Genomic DNA, 19,997 nt, shown 5'->3' on the forward strand with positions numbered 1-19,997 from the left:
GTGTCATTACGCGTAAATTTTAATTGTATGGTATAGTAATCTCCGTAGGTTCGGCTACGCTGCTAATTGATTTTTGTTGTTGTATCTTTTTTAAAAAAGGCCTGAATATGTCACCCAATTGTAACCATCTATACATTTTTTTTTATTTATTTTTAACACCGTTTGGATAACTTATAGTAATATAACATTATATATTTCTCAATACTTTTAATATTCTAAGTTAAAATTTCTGTCGCCTTCCATAATGTTTATTGATCCTGTACTTACAATACTTATAGCGCTCGACAATGTGTTTTAAATGCGCTATAATCAGGGGTGACACAGAAAGCGAAACAAACCGAAAATCTCCAAGAACTTCATACATATCCATCTGAACTAGCGAGCCAAAAAATCAACTGAGCCAACTAAATTCCTCACAATTCCTCACAAAAGATTATTCTCGTTGCACTGACACATTGGATGCAGCATAAAAACCAAATCCAAAGACTTTGGGGTAGTCTGCGTAGTCCTTTTTCTAAATGTGTAAACGCAGCTGATCTGTCGCGTGTCTGCCAGAATGTAAGTTGGGGTGCATCGATGTTATTTATAGCTGCATAGGAAGTGGCAGAGTGGGGCAGACTGAGAGTGTCGGCAGCGGAACTAGACAATCGAGGCGTGGCTGCCACAATTATATTATTATTATCTACTTTTGGCGGTGTGTGGCTGTTGACTTAAAGCAAGTTGAACGCTTTCCCAGAAACTGAAGATCAGGCATATTAAGAAATACTAAGGGCCGGTCATTCAATGTCTAGTTTGATAACTATATCAGAGATATTTTGAAGTAAAATATATAGAAATTAATGACAAATTTGAAGCTATCTAATTTAAGCAATTTAAGGAGACATTGAATAACCAGCCCGTAGTTGTATATTACCTTGATAAACTTGCATGCAATTTATATTTATTTTTGAATTGATATATTTACAAGTCAATCTATTTGGTGGCTATTTTATAAGCAATCTATGGAACGTAGCTTCCAACATTAGTATAGACACCTGGATTGCCATCTCCGCAATCCCGTAAACCAAAACTGACGATTCCAAATTGTACAAAGCATGGTTGTCCATTAAACCAATCCGGAAATATCAATGGACCACCAGAATCACCATTACAGGAATCCCTTCCGCGGTCACCAGCACATATTTGAGTCGGCACTATTTTCCTTGTAAAGGATTCTTGGCAGGTTTTTATATCCTTCTTGGTAACAACTGTTTCTAGTGGAACTTGAGAAGTCAATTCATATTCGGTTTTTCCCCAGCCAGTTATACGGAATATTGACAATGTTTCCACAAGTTTTTGAAGAGTCTCGTTGACCGGCAAACAAATGGGCTTAATGCTTACTGTAATTAGTAAACAATTTTTAATTTTAGTTATGAGTTCAATCGACATTAATCTTACCTGTGTTTTCCACGTCATATTTGAGTTTCACCAAAGCAATATCATTATGACCAGTTTGCTGTGAGTACTGCTCGTGCAGGAAAACCCGTTCAATTGCCAAATTCTGAACAGGCGGTGCGCATACGTGTAGTTTCTGGCTGTTGAGTCCGCAATCTTCATCCAAAGTTATGTTGTGCTCTCCCAACCGAACATATAACCTTTTGTAGTAAGAAAGGAATTTTAGAATAAACATTTTCTGTCAAACTATACTCACAATTCTTGGTTATTAAAGCAATGAGCCGCGGTTAATACATATCCTATCGGTATAAAGAATTGCAATATGAAATAAGTTATTCATGAAATATGTCTGTATTATTTACTTACGTTTGTGTATAAGAGTTCCAGCACATGTAAAATCATTGATGCCGAATTTTGTTCGGAAATAAAGCAAAGCCATCCACGGTCTTGACATTATCTTAACCTCTACAGCTCCGATCGCCTTATCATCTTCTCCAAATTTGCCACACTTATGCGACGATAGTTCCTGAATTCCTTGAAACACTTTATCTTCAGCTTCACAGCACACATATCCCTATCGAATGTATGTATTTAGTATATGTTAGTAAACTTGACTGATCAATTGACTCAACTCTTTTATGAACTGGACATTTTGAATTCTGGATGTAAGTTGTTTCATCAGATGTAAAGGAAATTCCCATTTTTTTTCGCTGAACCAAATTGGAAATATATGAACAGTTATGCAGAGGCACACAATATCCTGGCTTTCCATCCCTTCTAACACAAATGTCATCCGCTAAAGAATTAAAGTGATACACATAAGTATATTGTAGATACTATATATATAATATATATATATATATATATATTACAGTGGGTCAATTTTCTTTGCGACAAAGCAGTTAAGAAAATCGTAATCTTGAATTCTAAGAAGAATTGCCCATGCAATTATTGGTCTGAAATCAATTTCGAGCTTCCACTTTTTATGGAAAAATTGTTCGTGTTTTTTATATGAGTAATTGTCTGTTAGGCAGAACTTACCTCAAAAAAAAAAAAACCCAAGATAGAGGCTGAATTGAATTAAGAGACGAATTTAGAGATAAGAATTTGTTGGCAGTCTTTTTTTAAATTGAATTTAAAACATAAGCACTTCTGTCTAGTTTCTTAGAAGATTTAACCAATGTATGAAATACGATTAACTTCTCCGCAAAAAGTGGATGCTCGATATTGATTTTAGATGGTTAACATGGTTTCTTGGGCAATTTTTCTTCGAATTTATCGTAGATTATTTCATAGCTGCTTTGTTTCCATATTTTATTCTATACAAATTGACCCACTCTAATATATATATATATATATATATATATATATATATATATAAACATATAAAAATATATACATAAAAATTATATTGAATATCATAATGTATACACTTTACCTTTATTTTCGACTAAAGAAGCCTGGAGAGCTGACCCTAGGCTCAGAGCCATGACAAACAAAAAAATGTTGTACATTCCGAATAGAAGCTTGAATCGTACTGAGGCCAAGTTTCTTGATCGAATTGCTTCATTAAAGAAAGTAGGGCTTATCAGCCGAATTTATTATACATGCGTTAGCAACGCATTTATTCATTATATATATTTTGTTTTGTGATTGAATTCAAACTTATTTTTAAAAGTCTTCATAAGGTACAGTGAATGCGAAGTGCGAATACAGTGAACGAAATGCCAAATCTTGCACGTTTGCAAGCTTTAATATAATAAACTTTAATATAATAAACTTATTTAAAATTAATTAGAAATTGATAAATTGGTATATCGCAAGTCGTAATCGTAATCGCTTGCAATCGATGTAGCGTGTTGCGATGTTGCTCAGCCTGCAATCTGGCAGCACCCATTTTCCTCTCTCACTCTCTCCCTCTTACGCAACAAATTCAAGCCTGCCAAAGGCTGCTGCAGTGCGCGCGAAATTTGAAATAAAAGGCAATGTCTAATTTTATGAGATTCTTAAAGCGGAAAATGCTAAGTTTTTTTTTACAACGCAGATAAGCAGATACTTATTATATATATGTGTAAGGAATCGAAAATATTAATAATTAAAATTATTATTTTGCAGTTTTCAGTGCTCGGCAAAGATGCAAGAGTAGTGTTGCAAAATGATCGCTATTTCTCTAATGCAATTTCATACATAGCTATCAGCTTCTGCTGATTTTTGCCATGCAAAAATACATATTTATATATTAACACAATTATATTTTAATCAAATTGTATATTTGTATATACATAAATTATACATTAACATTTTCATTACATGATATCGATAATATTTTTGCTTATCGCTTAATTCTTATTTGGTACCCAAAAAAAAAATGGGTACTAATTCGTTCAGTCTTTGTGCGCGCCTTGCATACAAACGTGAACATCCTGTCTCGCTCGCACGTTTGATTTGCCATGCAAATGTAATTATTGAATTAAATGTAAACTCCGAAATAACTTCTTTATTTATGGGTCAATCGCTTTGATATTTTCAGGGTCGTTTAATACGCATACTTCTCAACTGATTGTTCAGTTAGGAGTGCTATGTCAAAAATTGCGCCTGTAAATCGTTTTGTGCAATTTGTGGGCGAAGGGGGCGTGGCACCTAAAATTGGAAACAAACTTGACCTGCGTATGGTATCCAGGAACCTACATAACAAATTTGAAGTCTCTAGGTCATATAGTACTTGAAATCGAAGCCCAAAAGAAAATTGGTACTATTTCTTACTGTGTTTGTGCGCGCCTTGCATACAAACGTTAACATACTGTCTCGCTCGCACGTTTGATTTGCCATCCAAATGTAATTATTCAACTAAATCTAAATTCCGAAATAACTTCTTTATTTATGGGTCAATCGCTTTGAAATTTTCAGGGTCGTTTAATACGCATACTTCTCAACTGATTGTTAGTTAGGGAGTGCTATGTCAAAAGTTGCGCCTGTAAATCGTTTTTTTTCAAGTTGTGGGTGAAGGGGGCGTGGCACCTAAAATTGGAAACAAACTTGACCTGCGTATGGTATCCAGGAACCTACATAACAAATTTGAAGTCTCTAGGTCATATAGTACTTGAAATCGAAGCCCAAAAGAAAATTGGTACTATTTCTTACTGTGTTTGTGCGCGCCTTGCATACAAACGTGAACATCCTGTCTCGCTCGCACGTTTGATTTGCCATCCAAATGTAATTATTCAACTAAATCTTAATTCCGAAATAACTTCTTTATTTATGGGTCAATCGCTTTGAAATTTTCAGGGTCGTTTAATACGCATACTTCTCAACTGATTGTGCTATGTGCTATGTCAAAAATTGCGCCTGTAAATCGTTTTTTTTCAATTTGTGGGCGAAGGGGGCGTGGCATCAAAAATTGGAAACAAACTTGACCTGCGTATGGTATTCACAAACCTGCATTCCAAATTTGAAGTCTCTAGCACTTACAGTCTCTGAGATCGACGCGTTCAAACAGACGGACAGACAGACGGACAGACAGACAGACGGACAGACAGACGGACATAGCTCAATCGACTCGGCTGTTGATCCTGATCAAGAATATATATACTTTGGGGGGTCTACCATGCTCCCTTCTGCCTGTTACATACATTCTGCCAAACACATTATACCCTTTTTTGCCCATTTTCAATGGGCTCAGGGTATAAAAATAGTAACATAACAACACAATTATAGTAATTTATAATAGGTCCAACCCTTAAGCTAGGCGCATGAGGACTTGCAAATATTCACCTGCTGCGGGGGGGATTTTCTTTTTAATCGCCTTAAAGGCCTGGCAGAGAGTAAGCGTCTTGCGAGCATACTGTGGTGTCTTCAAGAGATAGTTTTAATCAACTCTTTATCAGTTGAAGACCACAATTTACTCTTAGAATATCATATTAAAGTAAGTCTAATGTAAATATGTTGTCTAAAAATTAAGTTTTAGTAAATGTATATTGCGTGTTACCATATGGTAACGCTGGGGCTATTCGGGTTAAAGGACAATATAAAATTTTCAGCATTTATATATGGTGGAGATATCTCAAATAAAAATTATATTTCATACAAAAGGATGATTTTCATGCGGTTGACTCAAAGACAGCCATATGCTATAGTGATCTGATCTAACCGGTTCAGATATATATACAGCCTGCAACAAAAAACTAGTGTTGTGTCATTACGCGTAAATTTTAATTGTATGGTATAGTAATCTCCGTAGGTTCGGCTACGCTGCTAATTGATTTTTGTTGTTGTATCTTTTTTAAAAAAGGCCTGAATATGTCACCCAATTGTAACCATCTATACATTTTTTTTATTTATTTTTAACACCGTTTGGATAACTTATAGTAATATAACATTACATATTTCTCAATACTTTTAATATTCTAAGTTAAAATTTCTGTCGCCTTCCATAATGTTTATTGATCCAGTACTTACAATACTTATAGCGCTCGACAATGTGCTTTAAATGCGCTATAATCAGGGGAGACACAAAAAGCGAAACAAACCGAAAATCTCCAAGAACTTCATACATATCCATCTGAACTAGCGAGCCAAAAAATCAACTGAGCCAACTAAATTCCTCACAATTCCTCACAAAAGATTATTCTCGTTGCACTGACACATTGGATGCAGCATAAAAACCAAATCCAAAGACTTTGGGGTAGTCTGCGTAGTCCTTTTTCTAAATGTGTAAACGCAGCTGATCTATCGCGTGTCTGCCAGAATGTAAGTTGGGGTGCATCGATGTTATTTATAGCTGCATAGGAAGTGGCAGAGTGGGGCAGACTGAGAGTGTCGGCAGCGGAACTAGACAATCGAAACGTGGCTGCCACAATTATATTATTATTATCTACTTTTGGCGGTGTGTGGCTGTTGACTTAAAGCGAGTTGAACGCTCTCCCAGAAACTGAAGATCAGGTATATTAAGAAATACTAAGGGACGGTTATTCAATGTCTAGTTTGATAACTATATAAGAGATATTTTGAAGTAAAATATATAGAAATTAATGACAAATTTGAAGCTATCTATTTTAAGCAATTTAAGGAGACATTGAATAACCAGCCCTTAATTGTATATTACCTTGAAAATCTTGCATGCAATTTATATATATTTTTGAATCGATATATTTACAACTCAATCTATTTGGTGGCTATTTTATGAGCAATCCATGGAACGTAGCTTCCAACATTAGTATAGACACCTGGATTGCCATCTCCGCAACTCGCTGAACCAAAACTGACGATTCCAAATTGTACAAAGCACTGTTGTCCATTAAACAAATCCGGAAATATCAATGGACCACCAGAATCACCATTACAGGAATCCCTTCCGCGGTCACCAGCACATATTTGAGTCGGCACTATTTTCCTTGTAAAGGATTCTTGGCAGGTTTTTATATCCTTCTTGGTAACAACTGTTTCTAGTGGAACTTGAGACGTCAATTCATATTCGGTTTTTCCCCAGCCAGTTATACGGAATATTGACAATGTTTCCACAAGTTTTTGAAGAGTCTCGTTGACCGGCAAACAAATGGGCTTAATGCTTACTGTAATTAGTAAACAATTTTTAATTTTAGTTATGAGTTCAATCGACATTAATCTTACCTGTGTTTTCCACGTCATATTTGAGTTTCACCAAAGCAATATCATTATGACCAGTTTGCTGTGAGTACTGCTCGTGCAGGAAAACCCGTTCAATTGCCAAATTCTGAACAGGCGGTGCGCATACGTGTAGTTTCTGGCTGTTGAGTCTGCAATCTGTATCCGAAGTTATGTTGTGCTCTCCCAAACGAACGTATAACCTTTTGCAGTGAGAAAGGAATCTTAGAATAAACATTTTCTGTCAAATTATACTCACAATTCTTGGTTATTAAAGCAATGAGCCGCGGTTAATACATAGCCTATCGGTATAAAGAATTGCAATATGAAATAAGTTATTCATTAAATATGTCTGTATTATTTACTTACGTTTGTGTATAAGTGTTCCACCACATGTAAAATCATTTGTGCCGTCTCTTGTTCGGAAATAAAGCAGAGCCATCCACGGTCTTGACAATAATTTAACTTCTGAAGCTCCGATCGCCTTATCATCTTCTCCAAATCTACCACACTTATGCGACGATAGTTCCTGAATTCCTTGAAACACTTTATCTTCAGCTTCACAGCACACATATCCCTATCGAATGTATGTATTTAGTATATGTTAGTAAACTTGACTGATCAATCGACTCAACTCTCTTATGAACGGGGCATCTTGAATTCTGGATGTAAGTTGTTTCATCTGATGTAAACGGAATTCCCATTTTTTTTCGCTGAACCATATTGGATATAGATGAACAGCTATGCAGAGGCACACAATATCCTGGCTTTCCATCCCTTCTAACACAAATGTCATCCCCTAAAGAAATAAAGTGATACAGATAAGTATATTGTAGATACTATATATAAAATATATATATATATATATATTACAGTGGGTCAATTTTCTTTGCGACAAAGAAAATCGTAATCTTGAATTCTAAGAAGAATTGCCCATGCAACCATTGGTCTGAAATCAATTTCGAGCTTCCACCTTTTAAAGAGAAATTGTTCGTGTGTTTCTTATATGAGTAATTGTCTGTTAGGCAGAACTTACCTCAAAAAAAAAAAACAAACCCAAGATAGAGGCTGAATTGAATTTAGAGACGAATTTAGAGATAAGAATTAGTTGCCAGTTTTAAATAGCTTTTTTTTAATTGAATTTAAGCATAAGCACTTCTGTCTAGTTTCTTAGAAGATTTAACCAATGTATGAAATACGATTAACTACTCCGCAAAAAGTGGATGCTCGATATTGATTTTAGATGGTTAACATGGTTTCTTGGGCAATTTTTCTTTGAATTTATCGTAGATTATTTCATAACTGCTTTGTTCCTATATTTTACTCTATACAAATTGACCCACTCTAATATATATATATATACATGTAAAAAAAAATATATAAAAATTATATTGAATATCACAATGTATACACTTTACCTTTATTTTCGACTAAGGAAGCCTGGAGAGCTGTACCTAGGCTCAGAGCCATGACAAACAAAAAAATGTTGTACATTCCGAATAGAAGCTTGAATCGTACTGAGGCCAAGTTTCTTGGTCGAATTGCTTCAGTAAAGAAAGTGGGGCTTATCAGCCGAATTTATTATACATACGCAAGTAACGCTATATACATTATTTATTCATTATATATATTTTGTTTTGTGATTGAATTCAAACTTATTTTTAAAACTCTACATAAGGTACAGTGAATGCTACACACAGTGAACGAAATGGCAAATCTTTCACGGAATAACACTAGGCAACAGATATGAAATTTTTGGCTATTACAAGAACCAAAACCACTTTTTTGATGGACATGGGGCCCCAAACGACGAAAAAATAAGCAATAAGGCCCCGTTACTTAAAAAATAAGCAGTGTTGTGGCATAACGCGTAATTTTTGAATGTCTACACATTGGTGACAGCAATGCGTAAACAATGTAGACAATCTGTAAACAATGTAAACAATCCGTAATCAATCCGTAAACAATGTAAACAATGCATAAACAATGTCTACAATAGTATCCTTCATAGGTTTTGCTACGCTGCTGGTTGATTTTTGCTGTTGCTATCTTTTTTTTTAAATGGCCTGAAACCCTTGCTAAAAAAATTAAAAACAATAAGCTAAATGCAATGTGTCACCCAATTGCAACTATCTACAATATTTATATTTTAATAATTTACACGTTAGATATAGCCTATATTTATATAAAATTATATATTTCTTAAAAATTTGGGATTTTTAGTTAATATTTCTGTCGCCTTTAAAATTCTCGAGCTCGACAATATGTTTCAAATGCACTATAATCAGGGATGACACATAAAGCAAAACAGCCCGAAAATCTCCTGAAACTCCATACATCTCCATCTGAACAAGCGAGCAGAAAAATCCAATGAACGAACTAGATTACTCAAACTCACGGACTTACCTCTCTCGATCACTTCTGTAATTCGACAAATCGAATTAATTTCAAACCATTTAATACAACTCCATTATGGTGCACCATAATATTATAATAATGAACAATATAGTTGGATAATTACCCAACTTTAATTGAATATAATTCATTTATATTCAACAATTTTATATAACTTTTTTCCCTTGAGTGCGCCAGCTCACTCTTCCCACATTGTAGGCATTGTCTACATTATTGACATTGCTTACATTGCTTACACGTTTACAATTTATAGTTGACACTCAATTGTTTACACGTAGACAATCGTGTAGTCTACGCGGCACATCTCTGAAAATAAGTAAAAGAGTATATTGTGTTCGTTGGAGTGTATGTAAGTATATATATTCTTGATCAGCATCAACAGCCGAGTCGATATAGCCATGTGTGTCTGTCCGTCTGTCGGTCCGTGTGAGCGCCTAGATCTCAGAGACTATAAGAGACAGAGATACCAAATTTCGCACATAGATTTCTATAGATCCCACGCTGATCAAGTTTGTTTCAAATTTATGCTACTCCCCTTTCCCCCCACGTAAACCGCTAAAAACCACCACACCTACAGTTATTAAGATAATACAGTTTTTATGGTAAATAACGTTATCTATTAATATTATCTATAATCTCACTTAACCTCAGTATATATTTTGGACAGGTAGAACGGGAGTAATAGCTAATCTAAGTTATAAATAATGTTATTATTTCAATACAGTCACCTAAAATTATGCAATAGTTGTTATTTGGTAGTAATTTCCTTAAAGTACTTTTATATATATTGAAATAAGTAACGGGTGTCCTATGGTCGGGATCTCGACTATAACCTTTCCCATTTGTTTTTTTTATTAACTTATATTTTTATTTAAAACTTTTATATTCAACTTAATTTTGTTCGTCACAAAATTGGATATCAGATATTTTGGAGCTAGAAATTGCTTTCGTCACTAGACTTTTACCTCGTGTAGAGTTTTTTTTTGTAGATGACTCAAAGAAAACAGCTGCTTTGAATATATTTATAGTAAGCAGATTTTCTGGCATTTAATAATAATTTTTTATTATAACATAATATAATAGCCGATTTTGATGAAAGTAGAGAACAATAAAAAAATAAATTAGATCTAATTGATACCGAGTCATCAGCATTAGTAATCAAAGAAAAAACGAGAATTAATATTTACCTTTTTAAAAGGTACCACATGAAAATTTAAATCCGATCTTTCTTTCTTTTACGTGAAGTGAAAAAAGAGTTGAAAACTCACCGAAATCGCTCTTTCTCTCTTCAAAGAACTCTATGAAAACACAAATAACATCTGGTACAAATAAAATCAATTTCCTTTTTGGTTTTTTAACAAATATTTGACAATTTTGTGTAAAAGCATGAGAATCATTAATATGTGACATGAACTGAGCTAAGCTTAAAAATTTTTTGTTGCATACCCAATATAGTGCTCGGTACAGAAGATTCGCAGCACATTATTACCACATGAGAAAGACTTTTAGCTCGAAGGAAAAGGTCACGTAGTAGTGCCATGCGGCATGTAAAATAATTAGTTGTATATATACATGATATTAAGGCATGTAATTTATATTTATTTTCGAATTGAAATATTGTCAATTCAATCTATTTTGTGGCTATTTTATAAGCAATCCACGGAACGTGGTTACCAACATTAGTATAGACACCTGGACTGCCATCTCCGCAATCCCGTGAACCAAAACTGACGATTCCAAATTGTACAAAGCATTGATGTCCATTAAACAAATCCGGAAACATCAATGGACCACCAGAGTCACCATTACAGGAATCCCTTCCGCGGTCACCAGCACATATGTGAGTCGGCACTATTTTCCTTCTATAATATTGTTGGCAGATTGTATGATCCTTCTTAGTAACAACTGTTTCTAGTGGAACATTAGACGTAGTGTGACTTTCGGTTTTTCCCCAGCCAGTTATACGGAACAATGACATTGTTTCCACATATTTTTTAAGAGTCTCGTTGACCGGCAAACATATGGGCTTAATGCTCTCTGTAATAAATAAACCAATTTTAATCTTTGCTATGAATTCAATCAACATTAATCTTACGTGTGTATTTCACGTCAAATTTGAGTTTCACCAAAGCAATATCATTATGACCAGTTTGCTGTGAGTACTGCTCGTGCAGGAAAACCCGTTCAAAGTCCAAATTCTGAGCATGCGGTGCGCATAAATATTGCCCCTGCTTGTTGCGTCCGCAATCTGTATCTGAAGTTATGTTGTGCTCTCCCAAACGAACATATAACCTTTAGCAGTAAGAAATGAATAAACATTTTAGAATAAACATTTTCTGTCAAATTATACTCACAATTCTTGGTTATTAAAGCAATGAGCCGCGGTTAATACATAGCCTATCGGTATAAAGAATTGCAGTATGAAATAAGTTATTCATCAAAAATGTCTGTATTATTTACTTACGTTTGTGTATAAGAGTTCCAGCACATGTAAAAGCATTTGTGCCGTCTATTGTTCGGAAAAAAAGCAGAGCCATCCACGGTCTTGACATTATCTTAACCTCTACAGCTCCGATCGCCTTATCATCTTCTCCAAATCTGCCACACTTATGCGACGATAGTTCCTGAATTCCTTGAAACACTTCATCTTCAGCTTCACAGCACACATATCCCTATCGAATGTATGTATTTAGTATATGTTAGTAAACTTGACTGATCAATTGACTCAACTCTTTTATGAACTGGACATTTTGAATTCTGGATGTAAGTTGTTTCATCTGATGTAAACGGAATTCCCATTTTTTTTCGATGAACCATATTGGAAATAGATGAACAGCTATGCAGAAACACACAATATCCTGGCTTTCCATCCTTTCTGACACAAATGTCATCCGCTAAACAATAAAATTGATACACGTAACTATATTGTGAATAATACAAATCATATTGATTATCACAAGCTCAATACTTTACCATTCATTTCAACTGAGAAAGACTGGAGCGCTGAGCTCAGGCTCAAAGCCATTATTAACAAAAAAATGTTGTACATTCCGAATTGAAATTTGAATCGTACTGATCGGCTTATCAGCCGATTTAGTTTTATATACGTAAGTAACGCCATATATATGTATTAGGGCGGATTAATAAGTTTTGTATGAAAAACCAAACTAAACCCTACTATATGTATAATTGATTTATTCTTTATTTATATTTTGTTTTGTGATTGAAATCAAACTTATTTTTAAAGCTCTACATTAGCCACAGTACAGTCGATACTTAAATTTTTTTTTTAAATTCGTTTATTATATTTTTTTAAATGTATATATATTTTTTTTTTCTCTTTGCATTAAGTTCATTTTTAAAACTCTACGTAAACTACAGTACAGTCGATAAACAAAGCTTCTTTTCAATTCATTTATTATATTTTTTAAATATATGAATTTTTTATTTTTTTCTTATTGTATTAAAAAATTAAATTATTCTTAATCGAAGCGTTCAATGCAATGCGTTCTATGGCGGCTGTTTCATTTTTACACTCACTTGTCAAAACATATGTTGACTGTGAAAGCTCACACCTGTTGCCAATATTCAAGGAAAAATAAAAGAATATCGCCATAAATATCGGCAAAATTCCAAAATTAAAATGTGCTCGATTGGCCATTTTGTCTACTGCTAGACACCATGATACCCTGTACGATTATCTAAAAATAAACGCTTCACGTAAATAAAGACCAGGTGTCAATTTAGTTATTCACAGTAGGAGGTGCTGCACACCCGATTAAATATATATTCATATATTCTTGATACGCATCAACAGCCAAGTCGATAGAGCCATGTCAGTCTGTCCGTCCGTGTACACGCGTAGATAAGAGCAACCAAATTTAAAACACAGATTTCCCCCTCCGGTCCTAAAAACCACGATAACCGTGCGTTTAATCTCTTCACCTCAAAATCCCAAAAAGATCGGGGAAATAGAACGACAGTAATGGGGGTTTTAAAAAAAGTATTTAATATGTATTTCTATTAAATATGTTTTTTGTCATTGCCTATGTATTTTTTTTGTCAACTATTTATTTGTTTTATTCAGTTACAGTAAAAGTTAAATAGTATTTAAACTGTGTCTCGACTTGTGTCGCTTAAAAGTATGACTAATATTTAATACTAATATTTTTTTTATTTTAATTTAAAATTTCGTAAACTTAAATTGGTAATTATTAACCGCAAGTTTCATTATTTAATATACCGAAGCCCAAACAAACGATTTGTAAAAAAAGTACAGGGGTCTATTGGGTTTGTTATTACTTATTTTTAATTTTTTTCTGAACTGAAATTTTATTGGTTTTTTGAATGCGAAACCTACAAAAAAAACAGTTACCGTTTCGAACTGATAATACAAGATTTTTCGTTACAGCCAATATTTATACATAACAGAAACCCATACTGAAACCGATATTCCATTCGTTTTGATAAACTTAGTGGAATATTTAAGGGATTCACTGCACATTTAAGACATCTGTCAATGCGGCAGTAAACAATTAATAACATTGTTGCACTCGGTACAGACGATTCGCAGCACATTATTGCCATATGAGAAAGACTTTCAATTCAGAGCTCAAGAATATCTCGAGACAGTGAAAGAAAGGGGGCACGTAGTAGTGGCATGCGGCATGCGGCATGTCGTCGCCTTAGTTACATTGTAAAACGTTTTATTGTCGCTGGCAGCTGGCGACGATTTGTTGCTGCCCCAACTCCATTAATGCCACAGCTGAGCTGAGTCTGGTGATTCTGCTCCAGCTCCTGGCAACTCCTCGGTAAGGTGTATGCCGGCGGCACGACGCTCACTTGACGACAACTGTTATGCTTATCGGATGCTTTGTGAATACGAATTCGGTCAATGATGCCGCATGGGGTGGATGATGCCTCGCTTCTTGTGACTGTGGCAAATTGCTGTCGATTGTACTCGTAACTTACTGTGGGCGTAGGTGCCAACTGCCTTAAAGGCACTCACAAAGTTTGCCCATAAGATAGACTTAACTGGAGTAAGAAGGCCACATAAGCTACTGAATTGAGCTCGACTTACAAATACCCTCACTTCAATACGAGACACTTCTCTACTTGTGCTATCCAATTGTTAAGAGAGGTTACTTTCACTTAGATAGCATAATATATGTTGGTCTGGTATATCCATTGTCCTCCATATCTGGTAAGGGTATTATACATATAAAGAAAAAAATAATACGGCCAGCGGCAAATGGACAAACTTCAGTGTGATTAAATCGGGTGGCGGACTCAGTCAGGGACTAGCCAGGGGGGATTGTGGATAAGGAAGGTTAAGGAGAAGGGATGGGCAAGTGTAAGGGCTGCGTTGAAAATCTTATCGTCGCACAAGAACTCGTTTCATTTTAGTGCCGCAATCAGCGCTGCTCACTTGCAATAGCCGGGCAAATATTTTACTTTTACTCTTTCGCCTCAGTTAAGTTGCCTTTTGCTAAAAGGAAAGGAGAGAGGAGCAAGTTTGGAAGGTTGGTGGATTGTGGGGAATGGGGGGAAAGGGAAATGAGAAACGGGGTTGGCTAATGCGATGCGGAAAGTGTGCCACAAGCATAAAGCGCCAAAAGACGCTGACAACGGAATCAAACACAAAAGGGAATAAGGCAATAGACACAGCGACAAGGGCAAGGCGGGAGGACGGAGGGGGGGGGGATGGGGAGGGTGCTGTCCAACTGCCAACAAAGTTAAAATTAAATTAGCGTATTTTTTTTTTTGTTGACTTGCTGCTGCCCGGCAAAGGTATCCGTATCCGCATTTGTAACCTCCCAGCTGCCCTCTCTCCATCTCCATTTCTTCGTCTTCCTTGCCCTCCTTACTCTCTCTCTTTCGCTCTCGCGGTGTCAGTGTCACTGGCGCTACTTAGCCAAATTAAAATGGCCGAGAACTTTTTTTCATTTTTTTTTAGCAACTCGCATTTATGCTTGTTTAAGCAAATGCCGTGTTATCACTCGACTCCGGCTTCAGCTCGCAGTTTCAGTTTCCAGGTTCAGGTCTCCGTCTCCGTCTTCGTCTGCGTCTGAATCTTCGGCTGGAGTCGAAAGGATAATGCGCGTAATTGTTGTCCGTGTCTGGCAATTGGCATAAAAAGTGCGGCCATAAAAACAGTAAGCTTTAGTCCCGCATGCCAAGACCCTCCGTCCCCTCTCCCTACCTACAATATATTTGCATACAACGCTTGAACGTTTGTTTGCCACAAAGTTGCTAGCTTGAACAAATACCAATCCAATTGGGAATTTGAATCAAGATTAATACAAAAAACAAACAATTAATCGAAATTTCAAAAACAACAACTTATGATTCATTGTACTCTAATAAGCTGATTCTATAAATAAGTGGACCAGTTATTCACTTTTCATTTTAATTTGTTTGCGTTTGGAATGTGGCATGTGCCATGTGGCACTTTAATCAGTTTCCAGCGATCAAATGCGCATTCCGGACCATTCTGGACCGAGAGCAGCTGCAAAATTGTGTGCACAAGTACTACAACTTTCGCTCTCTTTATTCGCCACTCGACACATATCCGGCAATTTCTGCTTACCAGCTCTGATAAAGTCATTATCAGACTCAGCAAACAATCAAGCCGAGTGAGCTCGAAATGTGGCTTATGGTCAGAGTTGAAGGCTCTTATGCTTTGCATTCATTCATTGAATATTTAAACTTTTGAGAAATGTATAAAATTTATTGAGATAAATTGAAAATTTACTTTGTAGTTTTTATACACTTTGTAAAAATAAGAATTATTGCTCAAGAAAATGCCTAACCATACTAAAATTGCATTTATTCTCAGTCTAAAAAAATAGCTTTGCAATAAAATTTTAGCATTAAATAACTGTGTTCCAAATGTATGATCTAAGTTAAAGCAATATAGAATCGGTTTTATGTAGCACTAACTAAATTGTTCTTGAAAAGCGCTTTAAGGTAAGTGTGTTATTTCCATTTAAAATGTGATTTGTTTGTCTGAGAGTTCCATCAATTCACGTTGTCTTGCAAAATTGCCAAGTAAGTGGGTGATTCACATATAAATATATCGTACACAGACATATGTACATATGTGTGTGTCTAACATGGTACATCAAAAATATTGCCATAAAATATGTCAAGACAAGCTCAAAATATACCGCAAGCTATGCATAGTTGCGAGAGCAGAGCTTGGCAGCTGAGTGACATCGATTGACATATGCAGCCCAGAAAGAGACCCAAGAATATGGAGAGGAACAAGCCAAGGCACAGGACCAGGGCAAGAGAGCAGCAGCAGTGGCAGGATAATGAAAAATATTTCCATATTGCAAATAAAGTCATTTTAACAGGCAAGCCAAGAGAACACAAGACATGGCAAGACAAGGCAGTCGCAGTGCTAACCCTTGTCAAAAATCATGAACATTGTCAGCCCTTCTGTCCCCCCTTGCCCCTTTGCCTATGCCAAGCACCTGAGCACCTTGTTTTTGCAGCAATAGCAGAGCATATTTCAATTTACGAAGACAGAGCCGTGGAAGGAGCTTCAGATATCTTGGCAGTTGCCGAAAAGTCGACTATGTGCGAGGGTTTCTCTATTAAATTAGCTAACTTACAAGAGATTCAAATAAATATTGTAAATAAAATTATTTTTAAAAATTTGTAATAAAAACAATCAAATAAGAACTTAAGGCATTTGATACACCACAAGTCCTTAAAAGACACACACTAACACAACCACAATTAAAATAGAAAAATAATTCTTATTTTATTTTTGATTTCTATAGTAAATATTTAAAATAAGAGTTATAATATGAATTTTAAATAAAATTGGAAATTTCATTATTATTTCATAATTTTTTCATTAATCACAAAATAAAAGTTATTTTTTAATTTTTATTGAAACATCAACATATTTCATTATAATATTTTTTCTTTTAAGAATTATAATCGTTACGGTTCCTATAAAAATATGAACTTTCTTTGTTATCAATTTTGTCGCTCAACAAATCTAGCAGTAAAAAGCATTGACGAAAGTAGCATTCTTAGCTTAGTATAATTATATTGCATATTTGTCTACTTGTACTTGAACGACCCTCGCTGAATTCGAGCTTAGGCAAAGTCTTGTGTTTGTTGCTGCTTTGTCCGTGCTAAAAGTTTATGCAAATTCATTTCAAGTTTGCGCCCGGCTAGCTGCATCATCGTGCTCATCTTCATCCGCATCCGCATCTTCGTCATCATCATCATCTTCATTATCACCATCATCATTATCCTGGCAACATTATCTGATGCCTGATGTCTTGCTTAGGTTGAGGTTGAGCGACCTTAAGCCACAGAGGCTAGCGAGCGTCCATGTTGACGTTCTTCCCATTGCATAACATTTTGGGCGCATTGCCATGGACATCGACAAGAAGTTGTTGTTGCGGTTGAAGTTGTTGCTATTGTTGTTGCTGTTGTTTGTTGGCCGTAAGTGTCGGCATTCGCATTATTACAATTATTACGTTGATGTGCAGAGCTTCACTTTGCGGATGGGCGTATTGTGGGGCATGTGGCATGTGGCATGTAGCATGGCGTCGAATCACGAGTTGCCGAACTCAACTCTGTATCTTGTGTGTTGTATGTGTTGTGCTGTGTTGTGTACTGTTTGCATATTTGTGGCTTGGTGTGCGGTTGCAAGAGTCAGTTCGCTGTGTTTGTTAAAGTGCTGCTGTGATGCTGACTTGCTGAGTGCACTTCACTGCATTCACTGTCCATTGTTGTGCAACGCTGCGTATACGCAATTTGCCATATTGGTCAATATTATGCCAAGTTACGCGCAATTTCGTGGTCGTAGCATCCATTAGCTTTGAGCCAACACAATTGACATTAAAGACTATAAGACATGCAACATGCCACATGCAACATGCAACTGTTGCAAATGTCAGCCAATTTCAAAGCACTTCACTCACAATTACCACCAGTTGTAGACGCTGTCCAGGCAGCTTGACAGCTTTGTCAGCTTCCCTCTGTTTAATTAATGACAGCGTTGGCGAATGCAAACATGGAAACAGCATTCATGCATCAATATGGCTGACTTTTAATTACGAGTGCTGCAGAGTGGGCTGGGACAGTGGAAAGTGGAGAGTGGAGAGTGGCAGGTTGGCAAAGTTTTGACTGGCACAAACAATGGCCAGGCACTTGAGACTTGTTTTCTTTGTTTCATGTGCACCCAAGCGCCTCCGCCTCCGCCTCTGCCTCAGACTCCGTCTCCATCTCCGTCTCCATCTCCATCTTCTCCGTCTCTGTTGCACGTGCAACCCTTTGCTGCCACAGTGGGAAACTTGATTAAATTTCACTCCGTCTCACAATCAGTGGCACTTGAGAAGCTCCAAGCATAAACCACGCTCGTTTAATTTCAACTCAAAGTCTAAGCAGTAACAAGAGCCAATTCAATAAAAATTAAAAAAGAAGCGAAGCCAAGGATGTAAGCGGATGTAGGAGCCAAAAGGACGCAGCAATCACAGGCAAGAGCGGGCAAATAAACTTGAAGAAAATTAAAAGTGGCAACCGAGAGCTGAGGAGAGCCCAACTCAACCCAATCCAACCCAGCCCACCACAGCCACAGCCACAGCCATAACCAAAGTTGGAGTTGGAGTTGGAGTTGAAGCTACAACAAGAAGCAAACTCAACGCAAGTTGGCAAGCAAGTTTTTGGGTAAGGACCGAAAAGGAGCAGGAGCAGGAACGGGAAAAAGGGAACAGGAACAGGAAACGTATCGACTTAATTGAACAAATCGCAGTAAACGAGCCGTAAATTTTTAATATGTTTCGGTTTGCGTAAATAAAAGCTGACGCAAACTTCCTTGGACTTTGTCCTAAATCAAATGGAAATGCGGCGAAAGTCCAACTGTGAATTAATAAATTAAATCAAGAAACAAAACGAAATTACAACGATAGCAAATCCATTTAATTAGCAGATTCTCTACCCTTGCCCATCCCTTTTTCTTCCCTCTCGGCCCATCTTTCCCCTACCTTCTACGGGCACATCTACTTAATTACTTGTGGCGGCTGCTGTGGCTACATTTTGACTGATTAAAACGCAAAGCAAATCCAAAAGTCCATCCAGGTTTTCTCAACTTTAAGCTTTGACATTTTGACAGAGGAATGCAATGGTAGGGGCGAAGTGGATGGGGGCGGGGGCGGGGTCAGGAAAAATATTTTCTTTGCTCAGTGTAGCGCAAGTCGATGTGTCTGGTGCTGCCGTATTTGCTCTCATTTAGCTGTTGGCCAAGTCAAGGTTTCAAGTGTTAATTCAACCAGCTGCCCAGACATTTCTGCCCAGACTGTCAGCTAGTCAACTAGACGGCTAGTCTGTCTTTCTGTCTGACAGACAGTCGAGCTTTGTTTATGTTTTGCATTGAAGACATCTCGGACTACGGCTTAGGCTTTGGCCTAGACTGGGTTTGAGTTGTCGTCAGTTTTAATAAAATGTTTCCTTTTTAGTGCAGTCAAAACTTAAAAGACATCTCTCTTGAGAACAAAAGTGAT

At 36.4% G+C, this 19,997-nt stretch overlaps 2 protein-coding genes across 2 annotated transcripts; both read right to left on the reverse strand.

Annotated features, from left to right (window-relative positions):
- Positions 1–999: 999 nt before the first annotated feature.
- On the reverse strand, positions 1,000–12,289 carry LOC117783780 (serine protease grass-like). The gene is made up of 6 exons (XM_034621324.1): positions 12,199–12,289; positions 11,998–12,140; positions 1,801–1,865; positions 1,691–1,733; positions 1,438–1,634; positions 1,000–1,379 (listed from the first exon to the last, which is right to left on the reverse strand). Exons 1-6 carry the CDS (start codon positions 12,283–12,285, stop codon positions 1,000–1,002), a joined length of 915 nt encoding a protein of 304 aa, XP_034477215.1. The 5' UTR covers positions 12,286–12,289.
- LOC117783137 (serine protease grass-like) lies at positions 6,546–8,548 on the reverse strand. The gene is made up of 6 exons (XM_034620365.1): positions 8,472–8,548; positions 7,689–7,852; positions 7,423–7,630; positions 7,313–7,355; positions 7,060–7,256; positions 6,546–7,001 (listed from the first exon to the last, which is right to left on the reverse strand). The coding sequence occupies exons 1-6, from the start codon at positions 8,545–8,547 to the stop codon at positions 6,595–6,597; spliced, it is 1,095 nt and encodes a 364-aa protein (XP_034476256.1). The 5' UTR covers position 8,548; the 3' UTR covers positions 6,546–6,594.
- Positions 12,290–19,997: the final 7,708 nt, after the last annotated feature.

Source organism: Drosophila innubila (assembly GCF_004354385.1).
Source record: "Drosophila innubila isolate TH190305 chromosome 2R unlocalized genomic scaffold, UK_Dinn_1.0 1_C_2R, whole genome shotgun sequence".
Lineage (NCBI taxonomy): Eukaryota > Metazoa > Arthropoda > Insecta > Diptera > Drosophilidae > Drosophila > Drosophila innubila.

Bases quoted from the DNA above. Each gene is read 5' to 3' on its own strand.
- LOC117783137 (XM_034620365.1), bottom strand. From the start codon at position 8,547: ATGTACAACATTTTTTTGTTTGTCATGGCTCTGAGCCTAGGTACAGCT. The intron at 7,853-8,471 runs GTAAAGTGTATA...TTATTTCTTTAG, and splicing joins TTCCTTAGTCGAAAATAAAG to GGGATGACATTTGTGTTAGA. The intron at 7,257-7,312 runs GTGAGTATAATT...TCACTGCAAAAG, and splicing joins TGCTTTAATAACCAAGAATT to GTTATACGTTCGTTTGGGAG.
- LOC117783780 (XM_034621324.1), bottom strand. From the start codon at position 12,285: ATGGTTCATCGAAAAAAAATGGGAATTCCGTTTACATCAGATGAAACA. The intron at 12,141-12,198 runs GTTGAGTCAATT...TACATTCGATAG, and splicing joins AATGTCCAGTTCATAAAAGA to GGATATGTGTGCTGTGAAGC. The intron at 1,380-1,437 runs GTAAGATTAATG...TACTAATTACAG, and splicing joins ATATGACGTGGAAAACACAG to TAAGCATTAAGCCCATTTGT.